The sequence below is a fragment of the Manis pentadactyla genome, chromosome 5 (genome assembly GCF_030020395.1).
Source record: "Manis pentadactyla isolate mManPen7 chromosome 5, mManPen7.hap1, whole genome shotgun sequence".
In the NCBI taxonomy this organism is placed as follows: domain Eukaryota; kingdom Metazoa; phylum Chordata; class Mammalia; order Pholidota; family Manidae; genus Manis; species Manis pentadactyla.
In genome coordinates this window covers 168,947,643-168,970,443 of record NC_080023.1, presented here as the reverse complement: position 1 = coordinate 168,970,443, position 22,801 = coordinate 168,947,643, and the positions used below count along the sequence as shown (strand labels likewise).

At 49.6% G+C, this 22,801-nt stretch overlaps 1 protein-coding gene across 5 annotated transcripts in view; it reads left to right on the top strand.

Annotated features, from left to right (window-relative positions):
- Positions 1 to 22,801, top strand: part of NFATC2 (nuclear factor of activated T cells 2) — a 147,130-nt gene that overhangs the window by 80,209 nt on the left and 44,120 nt on the right. For all 5 annotated transcript variants that reach the window (XM_057503087.1, XM_057503088.1, XM_057503085.1 and 2 more), the window contains exon 6: positions 8,263 to 8,403. In XM_057503087.1, the coding sequence (XP_057359070.1) occupies positions 8,263 to 8,403 (141 nt within the window). The remainder of the gene's footprint in view (positions 1 to 8,262; positions 8,404 to 22,801) is intronic.

The window sequence follows — 22,801 nt, the reverse complement described above, 5'->3', positions numbered from 1 at the left end:
GCAGGGATAAGCTTGGGGTCTTCAGTGAACAGAAAGGCAGCCAAGGAAGCTGTGTGGAGTGAATAGGGGCAGGGAGAGGGGTAGGAGATGACGTCTGAGGCGCAGCTGGGGGTAAGTGACATGGGGAATCTTGAGTTCTAAGTAGTTTTATATTTTAAAACTCATTTAGCACAGTGTCTGGCACACAGTAGTTGCTAATAAACATTGAAGACCAAACGAAGGAAGGAAGGAGATGAGAGGGAAAGGGGTGAGGTCAAGAAAAATTAACGATTACCTGTCACTTACTGTGTGTCCAGTACTTTTTCTATTGCTGCCGAATCATTGTAAGAACACCATGACCTTGATGTCTGTTCCCATTTCACAGATGGGAAAACCAGCGCACAGAGAAGCTAAACAAATTGCCTGTGGTCACACAGCCAGTACGGGGCTAAGCCCACTGTGACGAACACATCCTGCTTGACCTCAGGACACCAAGGTTGAGCTACATCATGAGTGACAGGTTAATTTGGGCTGGAACCCCAAAGGGTGGCTCATCTCATGTAAACCTGAGACCAGCTCAGCGACCCTCCGAAGGCTGTGGGTGCCTTTGCATCACACAGTAATAGGTCGTCTCCCTCGAGATCCTATGTAGTAGATCTTAGGTGAAATTGAGGTACTGGGCAAAGGGCAGACAGGCCAGGCCTTTGCCAACCCCTGCTCTCCAAGGAGGCTTTTAAGCAATGACCAAGAAACCGTGTTTTGCAAACTTGAGAAACCTTCATCCTGGGGAGAGGCGGTGGAGGGTCCTGCTTAGAAGTGTGGGCCTGGGTTCCAGTCCTACCTCTGCCTCTTACTAGTCACTGAGTCCCAGGGAAGTTACTTAGCACTGTGCCTCAGCTTCCTTCTGTGGAGTGGGGATGGTAATAGTGCTGTGTCTTTGCTGTTGTAGAGGTGCAGTGAATGTGTGTGTGTATCACACAGTAAGTGCCAGCCGAGATCACAACAGGGTAACCTAAGTGTCTGTCTGTGGAGCAGGCCACGCTCTCTTGCTAGCAGCCCTCCTGTGGCTCTGCAAGACGACCGTACATGCCTCTGACTGCCACTCTGTCACTGCCAAGAGACCACAGCCCAGGCAGCCGCAGGCAGGCGTGGGAGTTTAACAGACACTAATTGTTTCAGGTGAGCTGGCAGCCAGCGGCACGCCCTGCTGCTCAAGGGAGCCCAGATAGTATCTGGCAGGCGGAGCAGGTTGGCTGGGTGGTGACTGCAGGAGAGCTGGGTCCTGGGGGAGCCCAGGATTGGGGTGGCTTCTCTGCTGACTGATGTGGCTCCCCGACCATGTGGCTGTGGTCCTCTCCTGAGCTCGTGTTGCAGGGGCAAGGAAAGCTGAAGTGCCCTTTAGTGAAGGTCTGCCACGGGCCCCTCAGCGGTCACAGAGCTCAGCTTGCTGCCATCCTCAGTCATGGCCTCACAGAGCTCCTCTTGAAGATTTGCTCAATTCATTCATTCAGAAAAATGTGTTGACTTGTGCCGGTGAGTGTTTGAGGCATGAAATGCTGCCATCTTGGAGCGTCTATTCTAGCGGGTTGAAGTTCGGAGGAGTTTCATGATTTTCTGCAGTTGCCCAGCTGGCAGTGGAAGGGGCAGAGCCTGGGGAACAGAAAGCCCATGTCCTTTTCTCATTGGTTAGGGAGCTGGTGAGTCACATGGGGCTTTGAGGAGCTCTTGTTATTTGGAGATGTGCGGGAATGTTCGGAAGGGGCTGCCTGCTAGTACACGGCAATGGTACAGTAATCATCTGATCAGAAAAGAAGTAACACCTCCAGCTGTGGACTCAGCACCGTGTGGAGTGCGTGAGGGGAGATGCACCGGCCCTGCGGGGTGGGTCACTGCGCCATTTTCCACGTGAGAAAGCTGAGGCCCCGTGGGCTCCAGAGCTGGAAGGTGGTCTCATGCGCTGCGGGTCCCATGCATTTGTGCCCACGGCACCCCACTCCCGTGGTGTGAATGCTCACAGGTCCCTCACAGACATGAAGCCCACACTCAGGGAGGTTTGCATTCTGCTGTCCCACCCTCCCACTTCCTGGGGAAGACCCAGGAATGGCCAGGCCGGGGGGCGAGAGGCCAGTCTGCTGGCCCTGCTCACAGTCTCTCCCCGGCGAGGCCTGAGTCAGCAGCGCATTCTGGGCCAAGCCAGGCTTAGTCGGGCCAGGCTCACGGCCAAGGACAGGGGCCTGATGTAGAGACAAGAAGGGTTTACAGCATGTGGAGCGCGGCGGCCAGGGGGGTCAGCACTGGGGCCAGAACGAGACCAGAGAGAGGACCGTCCCTGCCGGGGCCGCTGGCGCCTTTCCTGCTGAGTCCTCCTTCGGTTCACTAAAGAGGGGCCCCTCGAGCTGGTAGAATCCCACCGCCTGGGTTCAGATTCTGCCTGTCTGCCATACTTAGCTGCGCGCTTTCAGGCGTATCTCTTCTCCTCCGGGAGACTCAATGCCCTCATTTCCAAAATGGGAATAATTCCTGCTTGGTGTCGCACAGAGTCCAGCAATAAAAATAAACATAACTAACATTCACTGAGCCTGACAAGGTGCCACACACTTCCCATGCATAAGCTCATTTAATCTGCAAACAGCCCTATGACGCTGGTGCTATGATTATTCCCATGTTATAGAAGAGAAAACAGAGGCACAGAGGTACTAAGTGATTCGCTCAAGGTCCCAAAGCTAGGATGTCACTGAGCTGGGCTTTAGACAGTCCTGTGGAAACATCCTTACTTTTGCTCTTGACCCTAAATCATCTCATCTTATGTGTTTTATAATATAAGCAAAATGTACATATGAGGTGCCTGGAATCAGGCAGTGTCCGTGGCAGCTGTAATTATGTACTATTATTAGCAGAACCCACCCACTCTGCAGAAAAGAGTTTCTCTGACCAGCCTCTCCTGCCTCCCTCCTGAGGTTCTTGGGTAGGTTGTAGTTCCTGGCCCTGCCCCCGCTGTGGCGGGGCAGATTGCAGGGAGTCAGGCAATCTCTGGGCACCCTGGGCAGATGTTCAGACCCTGCGCTGGTGTGATTTCCCTTCACTGTTGCTACCCTGCTCCCCATCAGCCTCTGTTCTAGTGAAAGTAAACACCAAACTGGTTAAACCAACAGCACCCTGTTGATTCAGAGCTCATAAAACACAGGAGCCCCAGGCCACTTTATGACGTGCCAGAATCTGGGGGCAGGAGGGAAGCCTAGGGAAATCTGGTGGTGAAGCCACCTAGAAGCTTAAGCTGGAGCAGAGGGCCTAGACTTGGCCCACAGGCGAGACACAGGCCCTCAGGGTGGCTTCCAAATGGCAGCGCCTGGTTTGGGTCGAACACTGCAGGGAGTGTGGTTTGATGGCCTGGAGTCCTGATGGTTGGAAAACTGAATGGGAGTCAGTGGGTACTGGTGGGGGTGGTGCAGACCTGGGAGGCCCAGCGGGCTTCCTGAGAGCCTCCCATAGGTCCTGGATAGTGTCCCCAATTAGCAGCCATAGGTATCAGAGGTTGCGTCAGAGAGAGAGAGAGAAGGAAGTGGACCCCGGGAGGGTAATTCTGGTTGCTGTTTGCCTCTGCTCAGTTCCTCTTTCGAAGGCTAATTGGATTTGTTTGCTTTGCCTCTGGGCTCTCTGAGGATGCTGGGGCCTCCCCTAGAGGAGGTCCCCTTGTTCTCAGGTGGCCTCTTAAGTGTGGAAGTTGGCTCTCAAATAACTGTGTGGAACAAGTGACCTGGAAAAATTGCTAAGATGCAAATGTCCAGCTCCATCTAGGAGATCCCAGTGTAGTGGGTGGAGGGCATGGCCTGGGGCATCTGCATTTCTATTAAGTGCCTCCCCCAACCAGGTAATTCAGCTGCAGGTGGCCTGGGAACCCCATTTTGAAAAACGCTGACAATCAGGGTTGAGAAACCTGGGATATGGTTCAGGGCTCACCAAAGACAACAGAACGAGAGCAGTAATGTGTGTAAACATATGGACGGGGTCAACACATGTTTGTTGAAATGTCTAGTGTAGGACAGCAGGGATTAGCTGGTGCCTAGCACATGGACACTGCTTGAGAAGCTATAGCTTTTAGTATCATTCATTCACCTTTCTGGGTAATATTGAGGCAAATACGCTTTTTGTGAATTCTCCCCTTTAATCCTCACAACAACCTGTGAGGCGGATCTGTCAATAGCCCCATTTTTCAGATGGGGAAACTGAGGTTTAGTGCTGAGAAGCTCCAAACAAAAATCACCTGTTTGGGAACTCTGTGCTGGAACCGAGGGGCTGTCCCTCACTAACCAGCCTCCACCCTGGCAGGGGCTGCCCCACTGCAGCCAAGTCCTGAGTATTTGTTTTTCTATTAAATGGCATTAACAATGTCTCAGTGCTGGGGGTGGGGAGGCCTTTAATTAAGGGTTTAAAAAGATAAATGAGAAAACATTTTGAAAATGACTAAGCAAAGAAGAGCAGCATTTTGAAAGTTAACCATCCTAAAGACTAATTTCTTGAGCGGTTACTGTGTGCTAGACATGGGTTAAGTGCTTTGTTTTACATTAGGTACTTTTTTACTGTGGCGCAAGACACATGACATAAACTCACCATTTGGGCCATCTGAAGGTGTACAAGTCAGCGGCATTAAGAACACTCCCAGCACTGTGCAGCCACCACCACTATCTCATTCCAGAACTTTGTGCCACCCCCAAAAAGAAACCCCATACTCATTAGCTGTCACTGCCCAGATCCTGGCAGTCACCAGTCTGTTTTCTGTCTCTATGATTTGCCTCCTGGGAACACTTCATATAAATGGGATCATATAGTATTTATCCTCTTTTGACTGGTTTCCTTCACTTGCCATGTTTTCAAGGCTCATCTGTACTGTAGCTTGTAGCAGTACTTCATTCCTTTTTATGCCTGAATACTATTTCTGTGTGGATACACTGCATCCTGTTTATCCACCCATTGATGGACATTTGGTTTACTGATATTAGATATTTTATCAAATATATATTGACCATGTTCACATGTTTACGTGAAGTGCCTCTTGTACTGCTTACAGCAGACCTGCGAGGGCAGGTATTATGAGGATTTTACAGAGGAGGCATCTGTGACTCAGAGAAGTGGAGTGACTTGCCCAGCACCACACAGCTGGGAGGTGGCAGAGGCAGGATTTGAAACCATGTCTTTCTGATCCCAGGGTCCAAGCAGCTGTAAACCAGGAATGCTCCTGCGGCCCCCAGGGTCCTGGTAATCCCGCTGTGTTGGTTCGCAGGTGGCCCCTCGGAATCATTAAAGACTGTTTAAAAAAACCCAACAATCTGCCCTGCTGGAGTCCTCCCCTCAGACCGTTGACATCAGAATCTCTAGACTATGGCTGTCAACCCCTCCTGCCCTGGGGACATCAGCTACATCTAGAGGCAGTTTTGGTTGTCAGTGGGGGTGGAAAGCTGTGCATCTAGCAGGTGGAGCCCGGGGATGCTGCCCGATATCCTGAATTCCGGGGACAGTTTCCCACAGCAGAGGCTGATGCGGGTCGGATGTTAACAGTGCCTAGGCTGGGAACCTCTGCTCTGGAATTAGGGCCTGGGTATCAGTATTTTTTTTTTTACCTCCCCTGCTCATTCTAATGCTCAGAAGCCTCCCACACTTGAGTGTACGCATGAATCACCCAGATTCCTGGTCACACTGCAGATTGGGGTTCCCTAGGTCGGGCGTGGGACCCGCGGTTCTGCATTTCTAACAAGCTCCCAGTGATGACGACGCTCCCGGCCCCCACTTTGAGCTGTAAGACTGGAGTCCTGGTAAAAGCTTCTCATTCCCTCTCTTTAAATTTTCACTACTAAAGATAGCTTCTCTGCAGGTGAGGAGAAAGGGTGGGAAGTGCAAACGTGGCAGAGGGAGAAGCCGCTGGTTGCCTGGGACTGTGGGGCTTTGAAGGGGGAAGCAGTGAGGTTGCTTCGGGAGAGAGCTGAGCTGTGTCCACAGCAGTACACGGTGACTCACAGCAGAGCGGCCCCGGCCAGCCCCCGGCCTGGCTGGCTGCGAGCCCTTGGCCGTCTTGCCCAGTAGCAATGACTCAGGCTTTCCACCTGCAGAATGGGAGGGATGGCCCCTGCTGTCTCGCAGCCCATCCCCGGGGCAGAAGCCCCCTGCCGCCCCACAGCCTCATCAAAGGCAGATCTTAGAAGCTGGGACCTGCTTTTCTAGGCAATGGGGCTGCTGTTTACACTGCTAATAAATCCTCATTTGTGGCAGCTCTATTAGGAAGTCCTACAAAACTCCTATATTGAAAGAAAGGATTAGTAACCCAGCACATGTGGGAGAAATTAGCAGCTTCTGCAGAGAGGCCTTTTTAATATATGCTCTAAACCGGGCAGCCCCTGAGAACAGTGCTGGCTGGTCCCTGGGAGCAGAGAGCCTGGGCTAAGCTGGGCATGGGGAGAAATGGGCAGGGGGCTTTTGTGAGTGGCTGGGTTATACTTCCAAGGTGGAAAGTCTGGGAGCATGTGGCTCGCCCACAGCAGATCCCTTACATGTTGGGGAGTGCGTGGTTGCTCCCGAGGGAGCTGGTTTCAGGACAAATGCAGGGGATGCTCGGCCACCTGGAGGCCCAGGCTGGCCAGGAGGGAAGGGTTAGGTTTGGGCCTCGGGCCTCATGTGGCTGCTGCCCTGGCTCCCGGATGGGGAGGTCCACAGGCCCCTGGCACGGAAAGAGCTGGCCCTCCGCCTAGTTCTTGGGCTCCGGGAGGGACGCCAGGAGTTCAGGCTGACTCACCGAGGGGAGGGCCAGCCTCTGCAGCCCACACTGCCAAGGCGAGGCCTGAGCAGGCCGATCCCTCACCGTGACTGGGGCCAGTTTCTCATCCTGCCCAGGGAAGGTAGCTGCAGAGGGTCTTGATTCTTCCCTGCAGCTTGCCTTCCCCAGGAACTGGGGGCTGGCTGCCGTGGCTATGGGCTGGACCTCGGGAGCTAGGCAAACCCCCTTGGAGGGTTCAGACATAAGCCTAACCACATACCTTTGACCAAGGGGTGACCTGGCTTTTCTTAGCTTTAGTTTTTTTCCCAGTCAAATGTGAGTAATTGTAATACTTCCTTCCTCAGAAAGTTGCTGTGAGCATTCAAGTGAATCATTGTAGTTAAATGCTCTGCATAGGCCTGTCCTTTCCCTCCATCTTCCATTCATTGCAGAAATAGATCTAGATTATAAGAGATGTCAGTGTGTGTATGTATGTGTGCATGTGTTAAGATATAATGAGATGTTTCCATATCTGTCTCCTTCCTTCCTTTCGTCCTTCAATCCATTGTGAGCACCTCCTGCTAAGTCCTAGGCACTGCATCTGGCCTTGAGCTTACTTGCTTTTTAGCTGTGGGCGAGATGAAAATCAGATAAACCAGTAAAAGCTACATGCAGCATCAGTGGAAATGAAGAGTTCTTTGGAGAAAAAGCAGGGTTAAAGTAGGTCAAAAGAGGGAGGAAGGAAGACAGGAGGTAGGTGCTGCTGTTTTAACTGCCCCTGGGAGTGTGGAAGGTTAGTGGTAATTCCTTACCCCCGGGGAGGTGACACCTGAGTAGAAACCTGCAAGAAATGAGGAGTGGAGCTCACAGGTACTTGGGAAGAACTTCCCAGAGAACAGGACTGGAGAGTGCATGTGCTCCAAGATAGGGCTGTGCTGAGAGTGTCTGAGAGGCGGTGAGAATGTTCTGTAAGTGTGGCTGGGGCAGAGGGAACGGAGGGTTGGGGTGGGGATGGGAGGGAGGGAGTTCTGGGAAATGAGGTCGGAGGGTTTTGGGGGGTAAGCTCATGGATGTTTTGAAGACCGTGTTCAGTATTATGAATGAATTCCAAAGAGAATATGTCTAAACCCTTGGGGAACCAGGTCCTGCAGTTTCGCATGCAGGATCCCTTCAAGGGTTTGCTGACATCAGATGCAGAAGAGTTCATCTAGCAAAGGAATCTCTTATGAAAAAAGTTGATTTGCCTGTCTGCCTATAAAAAATGAATATCAAATTCTCATGGCCTGCCCTCTCTATAAGGAGAACAGGCAGTCATGAAAATGAAACACGTTCTTAGAAAGAAATCAGCCCAAATAGCTTAGGGCACGTTTACAGGAGCATTACATTTGCAGAGCCGCTGGCTGTCGGGGCTGATGGTTCCACACTGGCGATGACAACAGGGGACGGGTGGGCAGAGCATGTCCTGTCGCCATGAAATCAGAAAGCCTCTCCTGAGCGGACGTCTCCAACCATCACAGTGACTTCTTTCCTCTCGTCCTCAGCCCAGCGATCCGCCCACGAGCTGCCCATGGTGGAAAGACAGGACATCGACAGCTGCCTGGTCTGTGGGGGCCAGCAGATGATTCTCACCGGACAGAACTTCACAGCCGAGTCCAAAGTCGTGTTTACTGAGAAGACCACAGGTTAGAGGGCTTTTTGAGCTCTATTGTGTCTGCTGACCCCATGGAAAAGCCACCATCTTTTTCCTCCAAAGAGCACTGGCTTGGGGGTGATGCCATCATGTAGATGTAGAATCTTCTGCCCTTTTTGTTCACCTTGAGAGGTTTCCCACATCTCCAGGGATTTTGTTGTTGACACAGGTCCCCTCTGTGTAAATGTACCATAATGTGTTGAAGCTGATTCTGGGTTGTTCCATTGATAAGGTTATCCCATCAACCTCCACTCTTTCTTTGAAATTATTTTTTCACATACAGAGGCAAACTTTCTCAACTTTTTACTGCTATCAAAAAGAGAGGTTGATCAGCATGGCGAGTGAGCATACACGCTCTGGCCCTGGATATCCTGGGGTGATAGTCTGGCTTTGCTATCTGCTTGCTCTGTGATCTTAGGCAAATTACCTAACCTTTCTGTGCCTCCATTTCCTTAGAGACAGATGATAACAAGAGTTCTTACCCCTTAGGGTTGTCACAAAAGCCACCAAGTTAATATATGTTGTTAATATAACACTAGCAGGTATATTGTAAGCCAACACACATAAGGCTACTTATATTTTTATTATAAACAGTGCTGTAGTTCATCATCTTATACTTCTAGGGTTAATTCATCTTTTATGCATGAATCTCTATGTGTATCTTTTTTTATTCAGGGTTTGTTTCTAGCATGGAATTTTGGGTAGTCACTTGAGAGCTTTAAATACATATTACTAAATTACCTTCCAGAAATCTACAAGTTGAAACTTTAAATACTGTGTCTGTAATGGTTTCATCCCATCCCAGAAGTGCCATTTTTCGTTAACTAAGAAAAATTTTGCTGAATTCATACTTCTTTTTACTTTGCATTCCTTTGGTATGAGTTTTGTTGTTTATTGGCCATATGTATTCTGTCTTCTGTGCACTGCCTGTTAATATCTTTTGCCAGTGAGGACATGGTAAAAAGAGAATGATCTGAGGCAGGAAAAATATCAGGTTATGAAGTTCTTTCATTGCTATAGGTGCTAGACCTCCTTATTTTCTCTAATGGACATGACTTCAGTTATATTAATTCAAAGGGGAATTGATGTTTTTCTGTTTTAGGATGAGACACAATGTAATGGACAGACCATCTAGTTGTGGAGGTTGTGCATTGCACAAGGGCACCTCCTTGGGGTGCTGCCATTCAAACTAGATACCTCCTCAGTCTGTATCACTAAGACAGCTGCTGACAGGAAGAAACAGAGTGTCATGGGGAAGGGGGCTGCTTCCCAGTCCACACAAAGCCCTCTGCTGGGATGGGCTGGCCCTGTGACCAGGGTATGAGAACTGCTTTCTCCCACTGAAAGCATGAAAGAAAGCAGAGTTGATCTGATTTTAAGGAGGTCTGATGAAGCAGTCGCAAAAAAAAAAAAACAGGATGAGGACATTAAGTAAGGCATGCCAGTGGGGGCTGGAGAGGGATGTATGGGAGTTGGGGAGTGGTTTAGAAGGCACGAGGCCTGTTACCACAGGTCTGAGAGGCAGCAGTGGTGCAGTGAGGGGTGAGGAGCACAGATATTTAAATGGATGCATTGCGTTCTATCACATGCTTGTCTAGCACTTTGTTTAACCATTCCCCTTGTATTGGGCATTGGGCTGCTCCCATCTCCGTGCTCTTTAACTCAGTGACAAAACAGCCTCTACATTCCCTTTGTCATGCTCTTAAGCCAGTCTGCTTGTGTTCAAAACCCAACTTCACTGCTTTCTAGCTATGAGACCTTGGGCAAGTTACTTATCCTCTCTGGGCAGCAGTTTCCTCATCTGTATAATGGGATGATGACAGTCCTGCCTCATAGGATGGTCATGAGATTAGGAATTTATACATATTAAGCACTACAAAATGCTTGGCATATAGTACTCAGTATATGTTAACTAAAGCTGTCTGTTATTGTTATTTCCTAAGGCAAAGGCCTGTATGTGGTACACTGGATTCACAGGGGCGTGCATGTTGTTAAGCATCTTGGGGAGGCTTGTTTTTCAGGTGGTGGAACATTTTCTCTACGGTAAGAATTTGTTAGGCTCTTGTGAGTCAGAGAGTCATGTGGCTGGAGTAAAACCCAGAAATGTTTTGATGAGCAGGCAGATGCCAGAACAGAGATCTCCCAGCACAAGGTAGATCCACAGCCTTGGCATGGTCTGCCCGTGGGTAAGGGCCGCATCGTGACTTCCTGAGCAGGACAGGGGCATGAGTGTAAACGACCAAGTAAACCTTAGCCTCTGCAGCTTTGACGTGTCTCCTGACCAGGAAACCATCCTGCTGCCCTTCTGCTGACTTTCACAAGAAGTGTATGGTTTCAAAGTGCCTTATTAGCAGAGGAGAAATGCTAATAATATACAGACGTCCTGTTATCCAAGTCCGGGTTGGCATTTTCCAGGGAGAGCCAACCAACATGTGGGCATGGCCTGGAGGCCAGGTTCTACCACGTTCCCGGTAGAGTGGTTGTCCGGGGAGCTCACATACCTGTGATGCCAACTCAAGAGCATCAATTAAGTGTTTGTTGAATGAACAAATAAACAAATGAAGGAGTGAATGCCATTTGCCCTGTAGCTTGCCTTCTCCGGGTTTCAAAAGAAATTTCACAGTTTACCTTTTGAAGAGAGGAAACCTCAGAATCTGTTTCAACTTTAAAAAGTTGCATATTAATAAGAGTAATAATAACAGCTCCCTCTGATTGCCCACCATCTGTGGGCGGGCCCTTTGCCTGCTGCTGTGCACATACTGTCTCACCTAACCCGGCACCCGTGGGAGGCAGACAGCTACGCTTGGGGAAGGCAGGGGACTCACCCACAGATAATACCCAGCATTGTCCTGCTCGACCTCCATAGGCTTCGGTTCCCTTCTGTAAAATGAGAGAGGAGCAGTCCTTCCTTCCTAGAGTTAAAAGAGTAAATGAATGGTGTGTGCTTAGTGCACAGGGCTGGCTCACTGAATGTCTGATGTTATTTTTACTGCTGCTCCCGCATTGTGATTGCTCAGGCCACAGCCCTCACTGACTTGACACGCTGCTCCAGGAACCGGCCTGGGCTGAGCACGCTTTGAGAGGCCCTGTGCTGTGGTAGTTACAAGCACAGGCTGACGTCAGACAGTCTGGGTTCAAATCCATGATCTGCATTTTGTTACTTTGACATTCTGGGTAAGTCATTTTACCTCTCTGAGTCAACATTTCCTCTTTTGGAAAAGATAGGTGATTCGCTTCTCTTGAGAGATGAGAAGATTAAATGAGATGGTATAGATTCAGCTCTTTGCACAGAGCTTAGCACATTATAGATGCTCATTCAGTGTTGGCTTTTATTATTATCATTAGATTTAGGCTGTGGAAGAACAAAAATGAGTAAGATTTTTATCTCATGGAACCAAGAGACATTGAAAAAGAATAATAAGTAATAATAGTAAGCTACATACCAGGCCTTGTTCTAAGCACTTTTATGTGTATTCAGACTAATCTGATTTCCTCATGACAGGCCTATAAGATAGTTACTGTTCTCTCAGTTTTACTGATGAGAAACTCAGCTCAGAGAGTTTACGTAATGTAGTGAAGGTCTCACAGCTGGGTAAATGGCAGTGCTGAGTTCAAACGTGGGCTCCAGCGTCTGCAGCCTGACCATTAGCTGTTCTACTCTGAAAAAACTTAGAACCAGGTTAATCTGCCCAAAGACCCTTAAACTGCTCTGAGCTCTTGACTTGAACGTGCTGCAGTGAGACAGACCCTTGATTTCTGTAGCAGCTCGTTGGTGTCGAGAGGATCCATTTAGAATATTTTCCCGTCTGCCTTAAGGAATGAACCCTGGGTGAATGTGACTCCTGGGGTGCTGCCAAGAGACAGGCAGGGGTATCTGAATCACTCGAGATCCGGAGGAGTGGTGGGCTGCCCTGGTGGGGGGTCTGGCTCCCAGCGTCTCTGACAGACAAGGAGCTGATCCTGCTCTTTTGACCCCAGAACTCGCCTCCCAGCCCAGGACTCCCTTCTGCAGGGGGAATCCCTGTTGCTCAACTTCTTTTTTCCAAAACTCATCCCCGTTCCCATCTCCACGGACAGCTTGGCTGGCAAGAGCACCGAGGGGTGGGGTGGAGTGGAACGGCCGAAGTTTTCCAAGGAAGGGGAACCCCAGCTGGTTCTCACATTAAGGAAAGGTGACAGCCTCCTGGGCTAATCTTAGCCCCCACGTTGGGTCATCAGCACCACCAGCTCCAACGTTCTTTTTATAGCTGTGGACTGAAATGGAATCGGCAGTTTCCACTCCAGCAGGATGACAGATTGGAGAACGGTGGAAAAGCAGTAGGAGACGGGCAGCCTGGTGTTTCTTAAGTTAGAAAGCTTGGTGTTTTGGAAAATGGCATCTTATTTATAGCAGCAGTAATAAAAACGATTATTATATTATTTTTATTACTATTTTAAATTCTTTTCATGACTTCCAGGAGCCTGTATGACCTGGCCCTCGCCCATCTCTCTGATTTCAGCTTTTTCGACTCAGCCCCTTGCTTGGTCAGCTGTAGCTACCTCGGTCTTCGTTCTGTCCTCAAACATCCTAAGCTTGTTTCTGTCTCAGGACTTTTGCTTTTGCTGTTTCCTCCTGGAATGTTCTTCTACTACCTTTATAAGGCTGTGTCCTCTGTTCCTTCAAGTCTCAGCCCAGAGGTGACTTTCTCGGCGAGCTGCTCCCTCACCATCTGCTTTGAAGTCGTTCAGCCTCCCCCGCAGCCCCGTCGCCTTCTGTGTCATTGTCCTGCTGTGTTTTCTCGGTCGCACCTGGCGCTACAAAAATCACCTTATCTCTCCGTGGACTCATGTGTTATCTGGTCTCCCCCTCTAGACTCTTAGTTCCTTGTGGGAGGGGACTTAGCATCTGCTGCTAGATCCACAGCACCTAGAGCAGTCCCTGGCACATAGTAGGTGCTTATACATATTGTTGAATGGATGTGTCTTCTGTAATTGTCATATTTGACCCCAAGAGGCAGGTAGCATTATTCCCAGTTTACAGATGAGGCAACTGAGGCTCGTTGAGGTCAAGTCATGGCCCCCAGTCAGCCCACAGCTGGTAACAGCTGGAATCCCAAGCTGCATTTATCATCAACCCCGAGTAATCTCTGTAGTCATGTCCAAGGGGACAAAGAGAAACCAAACAGAACAGGAGGATCTTTCCTATTTACCATTCTCAGTAATTGCTGAAAAGCCTTTATATATTCTCTGAAATTTTAAAAATGCGTAACCTTCCAGACAAAGTTCACACTGGTCAGGCCAGGCTGTTCCTAACTTCAGCTGGTAACCCTGGCCCCCGGCCACCGGGGCCTCAGGCGGAGTTGGGGGTCCCAGCAAAACATTGCAAAACAGGAAAAAATCTAGGGACACAAAAATAAAAGTGATGTGGCAGCGGAAACGGGGTTGCCATGGCTTCGAGCGACTCGCCGCGCCTGGGTGGGATCCAATGTTTTGGAAGGTTCCCTCCACATGACACAGGGTTTTGGAATTTTTCAGCTGGTAAATCTTTCTTAATTCAGGCCCCTGGCCCCAGCCAAGTAGCTCCCTGGCTCTCTGTGTCCCGCGGGGGTGTAGGTTGGAAACTTGCCTGTGTTGGATTACTCAGCTTTGAAACTTAAATTGTTTGAAGAGAATTTTGTGTTTTGTTTTGTTGGACGGTTTTCTTGGAACAGTCTGACGGCGGAGGCTCCCATCACCTGTCGAGAGGGCAAATTGATTTTTTAGAACGGAGGCGTGGGTGGTGGAATTCCCTCTTTCCCACTGAGTCATCATATCCTAACATGAGTCATTTTATTACTTGGAGGTTCCCAAACATTGTATTCTGAGCTTTGTTTAATAAATAGAAATGCATATGCTTAAAATAATTCTTTTTTGCTAAATTGAGTATTTTTCCATGAATTGGTATCCTGGAAAAATTGGAACCATCTTAGAGAAGGCACCTCTTCTGCCACCTGCTTTTCTCCACGGGTTTGGCTGAAGGCAATATGGTGTTTTCTGAAACAATAGACCTGGTATAGGAGTCTCTGCAGATGAGGCTTCCCTCTGGGAAAGGTCAGACTCCAGGCTGGGCTGGGGCATGACTAAGGCTCTGCAGACCTTTGCCCTCAGTGATTCATGTCCACAGCGTCATCGGCCCCCTGGGCCAGAGCCCACCATTTATGCATAGCTGGCTGGGATGCAAAGCTTTCCTCCAGAGACAGAGGCCAGATCACTGCTCTGAAGCCCCACTAGCGATAGAGAAAATGGTCTCCTTTTTAGAAAGCCCAAACTTGGGTCCCCTTGCATATAAGAACAGACTTTCAAGTGAAAGAATCCTGCAGCTCATTCTGTTTAGATGCCTTTGAAAGCAGACACAGAGAAATAAATTTTCTAATTAGCTTGGGCACTAGTGTCTCCACCATCAGAAATTGTTCTTGGTGCCAATAGGCCTTTGCATAATTTGAAATTACCAGGCTGGACTCCACCTACCCCATGCCCACCCCAAGAAAATCATATATTTTATTAATTGTCTGATAGCCTTTTGTACTATTTTTTTCTACATTTTTGGGTGCATGCACTTAAAAGAAATTGTATGTATTTCAGGTGTAAGCAGGCTGGATTGTAGATCATCCTGCAGACTTGGCTTGAAGCCCAAACAGGCTCCATAGTATATGCTTTGAGAGTCAGTTTCCCCGTCTCTAAAATGGGGTTGGTGGTATTTTAGTAATGAAACGAGCTCAAGGATCTAAGAGTCAGGCACCTAGTAGGTGCTCAGAAAATGTCAGCTGACCTTCTCTATGCCCTCTGGGAGCTCTGTTTACCTGACATAGAGTCAGGAAGGCCAGGCCATGCTGGTTTCTTTTCTGGGAGAAGCAGCCTCCCTGGGACACGTACATTTACCTCCTCCTCCTATGCCTGAGCCTCGGACTCCATCACAGCCTGAAGGAGCTGGAGAGAGCTTGCTTAATGGCCCACTTCCTGCATCATCTGACAGATGGGGAAGTCGACTCATAGTGAGGTTGACAGACTTCCTTGAGGTGACAGAGCTTGTCAGTGGAGGGCTGGGTCTGAAACTCCATTTCCTGGTTCTCAGAGCACTGGCTCTCTGAAGCTGGTATGGCACATATCCAGGTGACAGGACATCTCTGAGAAGAGTTGCCCCTGGGGTGGGATGAAAGATGAGCTGAGGTCCAGCTTCTGTATAAAATGATGCTCTTTTTGCCTTGTTCTGCTCACTAAGCCCCAGGACTTCCACACTCATGTCCCAGATATTTTTTGAACACCTACTGTGCACAGGTGCTGTGCCAGGCACTGGGGATGCATGACAGATGGGGTCCCTGCCCTCAGGGGCTGGCCAGTCTCAAACTTGTGTGTAAGCAGGCTGCTTTGAGATGGGGAAAGTGCTATGAAGACAAACCAAGTCATAGGAGCAAGAGCAGAAGGCCTGGAGGTAGGGGGGAGATACAGGGTGCTCGCTGAAATGTGATCTGACAGACAGTGAGTGTCTTTAATATGAGTATGTCCCATGCAATGACACAGGGTTTGGGACATACTTGTAGTAAAAAAGTATTCACTGTTTTCTGAAATTCAAATTTAATTGGATGTCCTTATTTTTACTTGTTAAATCTGGCAACTGTGGAGAGTGGTCAGAGAGGGCTTCCCTGAGGAGGTGGCTTTGAGCAGAGCCCTAAAGGCAGGAAAGAGGAAGCTACTCGGACTGTTGGAAGAGTGTCCTAGGCAGAAGGAACCGTCAGTGCCACAGTCCAACTGTGGGGATGAGCTTGGTTTAACGAACTGAAAGCTGGCCCAGATGGCTGGTGCAACATGAGAACGTGGGGTGGGGGATGACACCAGTGGAGCCTGAGGTCCCTGGGGAGGGGGTTGGATCATGGCAAGTGCTGTAGGCATGGTGAAGAGTTTGGATTTTATTATAAAAGCAATGAGTATAGCTGTTGGAGGCTTTAAAACAGGGGAGTGGCAATGAACTAATTTATACTTTTAAGACTGTTCTGGAAATCTTAATGAATCTGGATGAAGAATGGACTCTTGGGGGTGGGCAAACACGTGGAACCTGGGAGGTGAGTGGGCAGCCACCATAGTTGCTCAGGGTCGGGGGGTGGCAGGAGGAAAGAGGGCAGGCGCCTCCTCTCCAGATCTCAGTACCTGCAGTTGGGCAGTTGTACTATTTCAGCTGGTGAAATCCTAAGCTAAGGGGACTTCCAGTCCCCCCCCCCCATCTCAGCTTGGTAAGTCTGTGCATCCAGGGAATACATATTTTTTCCCTGCTAGGTAGCAGTCAGAAAGAGCAGACTGAAATGACTTCAGCCATCTTCATTTAGCTAATTTTTAAAAGGAGGGCCAGGACTGGGAAGCATCACACATGGTTTCTTAACGCAAACTGACACTTTGATTTCCTCCCCACTTGCCTGGAGCCCACCAGCATGCCAGGGCCCAAGTGAGGACGGAGTCGCTTTCTTCCTGAAAGCGTGCTCATTTCCCTGGCGAGGGCTGACACAAGCCCATGGCTCCCAAGGCGGACTGCTAAGACTCCAGCCCAGCCTCTGTGCCAACCCTACTGCTTCCTGGCGCTTTGTCCCATCCTTGTAGGGATCAAGAGCTGCCTGCAAAGAGAGGCCATTAAGCCAGCTGGAGCACAGGGGTCGCCATCCACAAGCACACTGGTCATTGAGGCATGTTGCTCTGGCCCGGCTGCCAAATTAAAAGGAAGGCAGGGATGGTCATGGAGCCACACACACCTACCACCCCATTTTCTTTCTCACAAAGTCTTGCTAAGTCTTCTCTAGACCCGACTCCTTTGCCCAAGAAGTTGGCTCTTTTCTCTTCCCCTCTGAGTAAGACTTGGAAGGGCCTTTCCATGCTGGCTGCCTGTCCCTGTCAGTTCAGGGCGGGGGAAGTTTGCCTGAACATCTGCTCAGGAGACCGAAGTCCTTTATTTCATCTCAGCCCAGAGCAGTAGACGTGTGCTTGGTCTTCCTGGCCTCTCGGTTCCGGGCAGGTCCCGGACCTGGGGTCTGGGTCGGGAGTTGGATTATGTATACTCGGACTGAGTTACTCTGGTTGCATTTGATTCCTTGTCTACACCTGTATCCCAGTTTCCTTCCTCGTAAGTCAGTTCCCCAGAGGGAATCTTTGGTAGGTGTTCAGCACTTTCTCTTTGTGGAGTCTTTTTGCTGGAGAGGCCAGTGGTCTGGCTGTGGGTCAAGCACTGGGGGATCCTGAGGTTGGTTGGTTTGTTGACTCTGCAGGTGTTTGCTGAGAACCTATGATGTGCCGGACACTGTAGGGCTAGAGATAAAGCAGAGAAGAAGGCAGGTGAGCAGCCCTGCTCTCAGGGAGCTCCCAGCCTCGCTGGGAGAGAGAGACGACAGCAGGCAGAGAAAATGATGTCAGAGAGTGGAAAGTAGGAGTGGGAAATGAGAGAGGATGGGGGACAGGTCACGGGGGACCTCCCTGAGCTGGACCTGAGCAAGGGGGAGGAGCTGGTCCTGGTGAGGTCTGGAGAAGGGCAAGCATGGCTGTTGGAGGGACTGAGAAGCCCCGTGCAGCCCCAGCTGAGTCGGGGAGGGAGGCTGGGGGAGGAGGTAGGGTCCCCGTCCCCGTGCAGATGAGGGACCTTGAGACCATGTCTCCTTTGAGCTCTGCTGGGATGCCAGCCCTGCCTCCTTGGCTGGAGCGGGGGTCCCTGGAGGGCAGGGGGAATGTGTGGCTCACATATGGCTCCGGCAGCCTTCCTAGGGCCTGCGGCATGGTGCGAGCTTCATCAGGGCTGGTGGCCCTGCCCAGTCTCCACCTAAGCCTGTGGCCCCAGTGGGCTCCTGGGGAACAGGCAAGTCAGCAGGCTGCTGCAATACAGTTTTTCCTTAAGAGAAAAATGTTATTTAAAAAAACACTAAAAAATGCACACAAATTAAAGTCTCCCATTTTTCTACCATATTTCTTGAATTGTGTGATAGAAGATGTGAAAGTCTCACCTTATCCATCCAGTCCTGGCCGTGGGGCTGTGACCATATGAGTGGCTTGGTTGAAGCAGATGTATTGATACTCACCATGTGGTGTCATGCTGTACATCCTGGTCTGCAACGCTGTGAAAATTCTGCTTTTTTAATGTAACAGGGACATGTTCCCAGGTCAGAAAATACCGTCTTCCTTATTCTAAGGACTGCATGGTGTTCCTATATCCAATACGCCTGATATTCCATACCAAGTACAGATGGCCCATAATTAATTGAACCAGTCTGTAATCAATCAATACTTTCTATGGCTGTTTTATTTATTGGCAATGAGAGACATAATGCAATGAAATGAAACAAGAAACTGTGACCCATCAGAACACTGGGGTCAAGGTGGCCAGCCAGTTCTTTCCCCTAGGAGTTGGACCTTTGTGAGATACCCAAGTCTAAAATAATAATGATGGCCCCACTCGCTATGGACTGGGCATTTTGTTAAACATTTTATGTATAATCTTTATTTGAATTCTTGCCATAACTTCTTGAAGTCAGTAAATGAACTTTACTATTTTGCCTATGAGGAAACTGGGGCACAGAGATGTTAAGCTACCACTCAAAGGCCACACAGCCAGTAAATGGCAATGACAGGACTTGAACCTGGGCACAGTGATGGCAGGCTCAGAGTCCTGCCAGCATTTGTTGTGAATTCTGCTGCCTCCTAGGAACTTAATTCAGAGGAGGCGATGGTGTGTTCTCTTGGCAAAAACCTAGGACATGTGTGCAGGGATGTGTGTGGTGGGGGTGGGGGAATGGAAAAAGAGCCCAGGAAAAAGGCTTTGCAATATTTTGTAAACTGCACATTTCCCTTAGAGACCAGCCCCCTGGAGTGTGTCTTCCACCTGGTACATAAAACCAAGGACGGTGATGTCTGCGTTCGCTTCCCCTTGGGGGCTTGTTTGCTCAGCACTAAATGCAGACCCCATATGAGATGCACAGCCAGACTGGATTCCTGAAGCTTCCCAAAGGGTGCCAAAGGAGGGATAGGGGTGCCTGGCTTTGGCTCATGGGTTAGGTTTTGATTTCTCCTTCCTGTAAGGCTTTCTCTTTTTTTAAAGGTTGAGAAAATGGTGAAAAGGCCCATTTTTGGAAGGAAAGAAAATCAGGCACTATGCTACCTGTCTTCCCTAGTACCTTGGTCCCTCTGTATATTCCCTCCTGCCCATGCTGCAGCCAAAAGGTTTTATGGTTGCAATCAGAACATGTGTATTATTTTCTGATTTAAAAATACATATGCATTTTTTTCAAATATTAACACACTGTGGAACATATGCCCCAAATGGTAAAATAGTATTTAAATCCTCTGTTGCTACTAGCCATGACAGTGCTTGCCAGTGTCTGTAGGACATTTCTGTTTTGCCCTGTGTCCATTTTCTTGGAATGAACCTATGAGTATGGGGAGTATGATTATCCCCATACTTTGGGTAAAAGGCAAAGAGAGGCGAAGTGTCTGATTCGAGCTCACACAACTACCTGGGGGCAAAACAGGGATTCCAAGCCAGGGCCGACTGCTCCAGAGTTTGGGGTACGCAGGAATAAAATGGAGAGTGCTGTGGTGACAGAGGAAAGTTGGTTCTGGCCACAGAACATGCCCGAGAAGGCCTGGGGTCATAGTAAACGTGTCGCTGAAGGCCTGACAGAGAACGCTGGAGTGAACAGGCATTTCCTCCTAAACCCTGTGGGCTTTTCCCCTCAGACCTGACATCCGCTCTGGTAGCAAGGCTGTGTTGAGGCCGCCCAGGCCTTGGGTCGAGGCCGCTGCCTTACTGCAGAGGGTTCCTGAGCAAGGGCTGCCTGGCAGGTCCTGTTTGCTCTGGCTGCATGCAGCCCAGAGGCTGGGGCGGGAGGAAGGGAACTTTGAAGTGAGTGGCTGCGTAGGGGCGGCCTTCCGCAGCCCGTATGGGGAGGCGTGTGTGGAAACCGGGGGCACTCAGAGGAGGCTGGGCTGCGTGCTGACCCAGGGCTTGCCGGGTCCTGAAGCGGGAGCAGGCACTGTGTGAAGAGGCTGCCAGGTTTCCCTGTGGGTGCCCCAAAATGATCAGATCGTCCGAATTTGTTTCAAGAGCAAAACCTGTATTTTTAGGGGAAATTTCATTTTGAATTGGCAGCAGCTAATTAAAAAAACCCTTAGGCACTCTGTAAGCCACAAAGCGGGCCAGATCTCTAAGGGGAGGCCAAAGGCTTAAAAAAAAAAACTAGTAAAATATACATACCATAGTATTTATCATTTTAACCATTTGTAAGTGTGTTAATTCAGTGGAAGTAAATACATTGACACTGTTGTCTGACCATCACCACCAACTCTTCCCAGAACGTTTTCATGCTCTCACAGAAGCTCTGCACCTATTAAACACTAATCCCCACCCCTCCTCCCCTGAGCCCCTGGTGACCCATATTCTTCTATCTCTGTGAATTTGCCTGTTCTGTGGACCTCATCTAAGTGAGATGCAGTGTTTGTCCTTTCATATCTAGCTTGTTTTACGTGGCATCATGTTTTCAAGGCCCATTCACATTGTAGCATATATTAGAACTTGCTTCCGTTTTGAGGCTGAGTAATATTCCACCATATGCATATATCACATTTCATTCATCTACCAATGGACACTTGGGTTGGTTCCACCTGCTGGGCCTCTGCTTTCCTGGGAGAAGCACCCTCCTGCCCTGCAACTACATGGATTGTGACATAACGTAGCGGAGTGATGTCAATTCTGGTCATGTTGACAAATGGCTGAGCACTGGGCTTTGAGATGAGGAGGAGCTGGCCTCTGAGGATGTCTCAGAAATGGAGGGGGCGAACATGTGCTTTCACTGTGAGTGAGGCCGGGGGGCTACCCAGGTGCTTTGCGAGCCCCAAGGGGACAAACGTGGTCTAACACAGGAGATATGACCTGGCTTCCTTGGGGAGACAGCAACTGAGTCTTTTTTTTTTATTAAGGTATAATTGATACACACTCTTATGAAGGTTTCACATGAAAAACAATGTGGTTAGTACATTCACCATATTATCAAGTCCCCCCCACACCCCATTGCAGTCACTGCCCATCAGTGTAGTAAGATGCCACAGAGTCACTACTTGTCTTCTCTGTGCTACACTGTGTTCCCCGTGACCCCCCCATGCCATGTGTGCTAATCATAATGCCCCTCAATCCCCATCTCCTTCCCTCCCACCCACCCTGCCTTAAGCCCCCTTTGGTAACTGCTAGTCCCTTCTTGGAGTCTGTGATTCTGCTGCTGTTTTGTTCCTTCAGTTTTGCTTCGTTGTTATACTCCACAAATGAGGGAAATCATTTGCTACTTGTCTTTCTCCGCCTGGCTTATTTCACTGAGTCTTAAGGACTAGCCACCTGGAAGGCCTGCTCATCCCTCCTGTTTCCCTTGGCAGAGGAGCTGCACCGCATGTCTGTGGGATCAAGAGTACTGGTTCTGAAGCCAGGCTGCCTGGGCTCCAGTCAGCCTTTCTTACTTGCTGTGTGTCCTTGGACCAGTGCCCTCACCTCTCTACGCCTGAGGGTCCTCACCTGTCAAATGGGGGTGATGATCAGATCTGTGGCGTAGGGTTGTATGGATTAGCCGAGTCCATAGGTGAGATGCTTTGAGCGGTGCTTTGCGTGTAGGGAGGGCTCATAAGGAACAGCCTTGCTCCTCCTAGGAGCAGTGAGAACCGTGCCCCGAGAGGCTGGGACAGAGGGCAGGAGCCCGATCGTGCAGGACCTTCAAGGTCCTGTGTTTGCATAGATGGTATCTGGAGGCCCAGGGGAAGCAGGGAAGGGTTTGAGAGGATGTGCATGAACCTTTGTGATGGCTCTGACCTTGGAAGGATCTTAACCTATGTGGGACCTTTCTCCAGCCTCCCAGGAAGCTGGTCGTCTCCATAACCTTGAGCTTCTTTCCTCAAAAGCATCTCTTTGATATTGAACTGCGCCAGTTGTTGCTTATAGACTGTGACTTAGTAACTGTCCATTGCATGCCTTTGGGCAATCCCCCTTCCTTCTCTGGGCCTCAGTTTCCCCATATGGTGTTGAGCCAGCTGATTTCTCAGGATACTCCCACGCACCCATGTGCTTGAATAGTGTGGCCATTGGTGGATGGCATTTTGCCAATGATGTACACCCACCAGAGATGGGAAAAAGTGAAATTTGGGGAGAAGAGCTCCCTCCCATTTCTTTTGGGTCCCTAGACTAAGAGGAGAGATGCTGAGAACTCCCCTCCTGGTGCGCCCTGCCCATCACCACCATTCCATATTCTCTGTGCTTTGTGCCCTGCTTGCTGGCAAGGAAGATGCTGAGGGTACCCAGCCTAACCCTTCCTCATCACTTTTCCAGGCACTTCACTCCCTTTCCTCCCAATCATGAGACTTCTGACAATGGT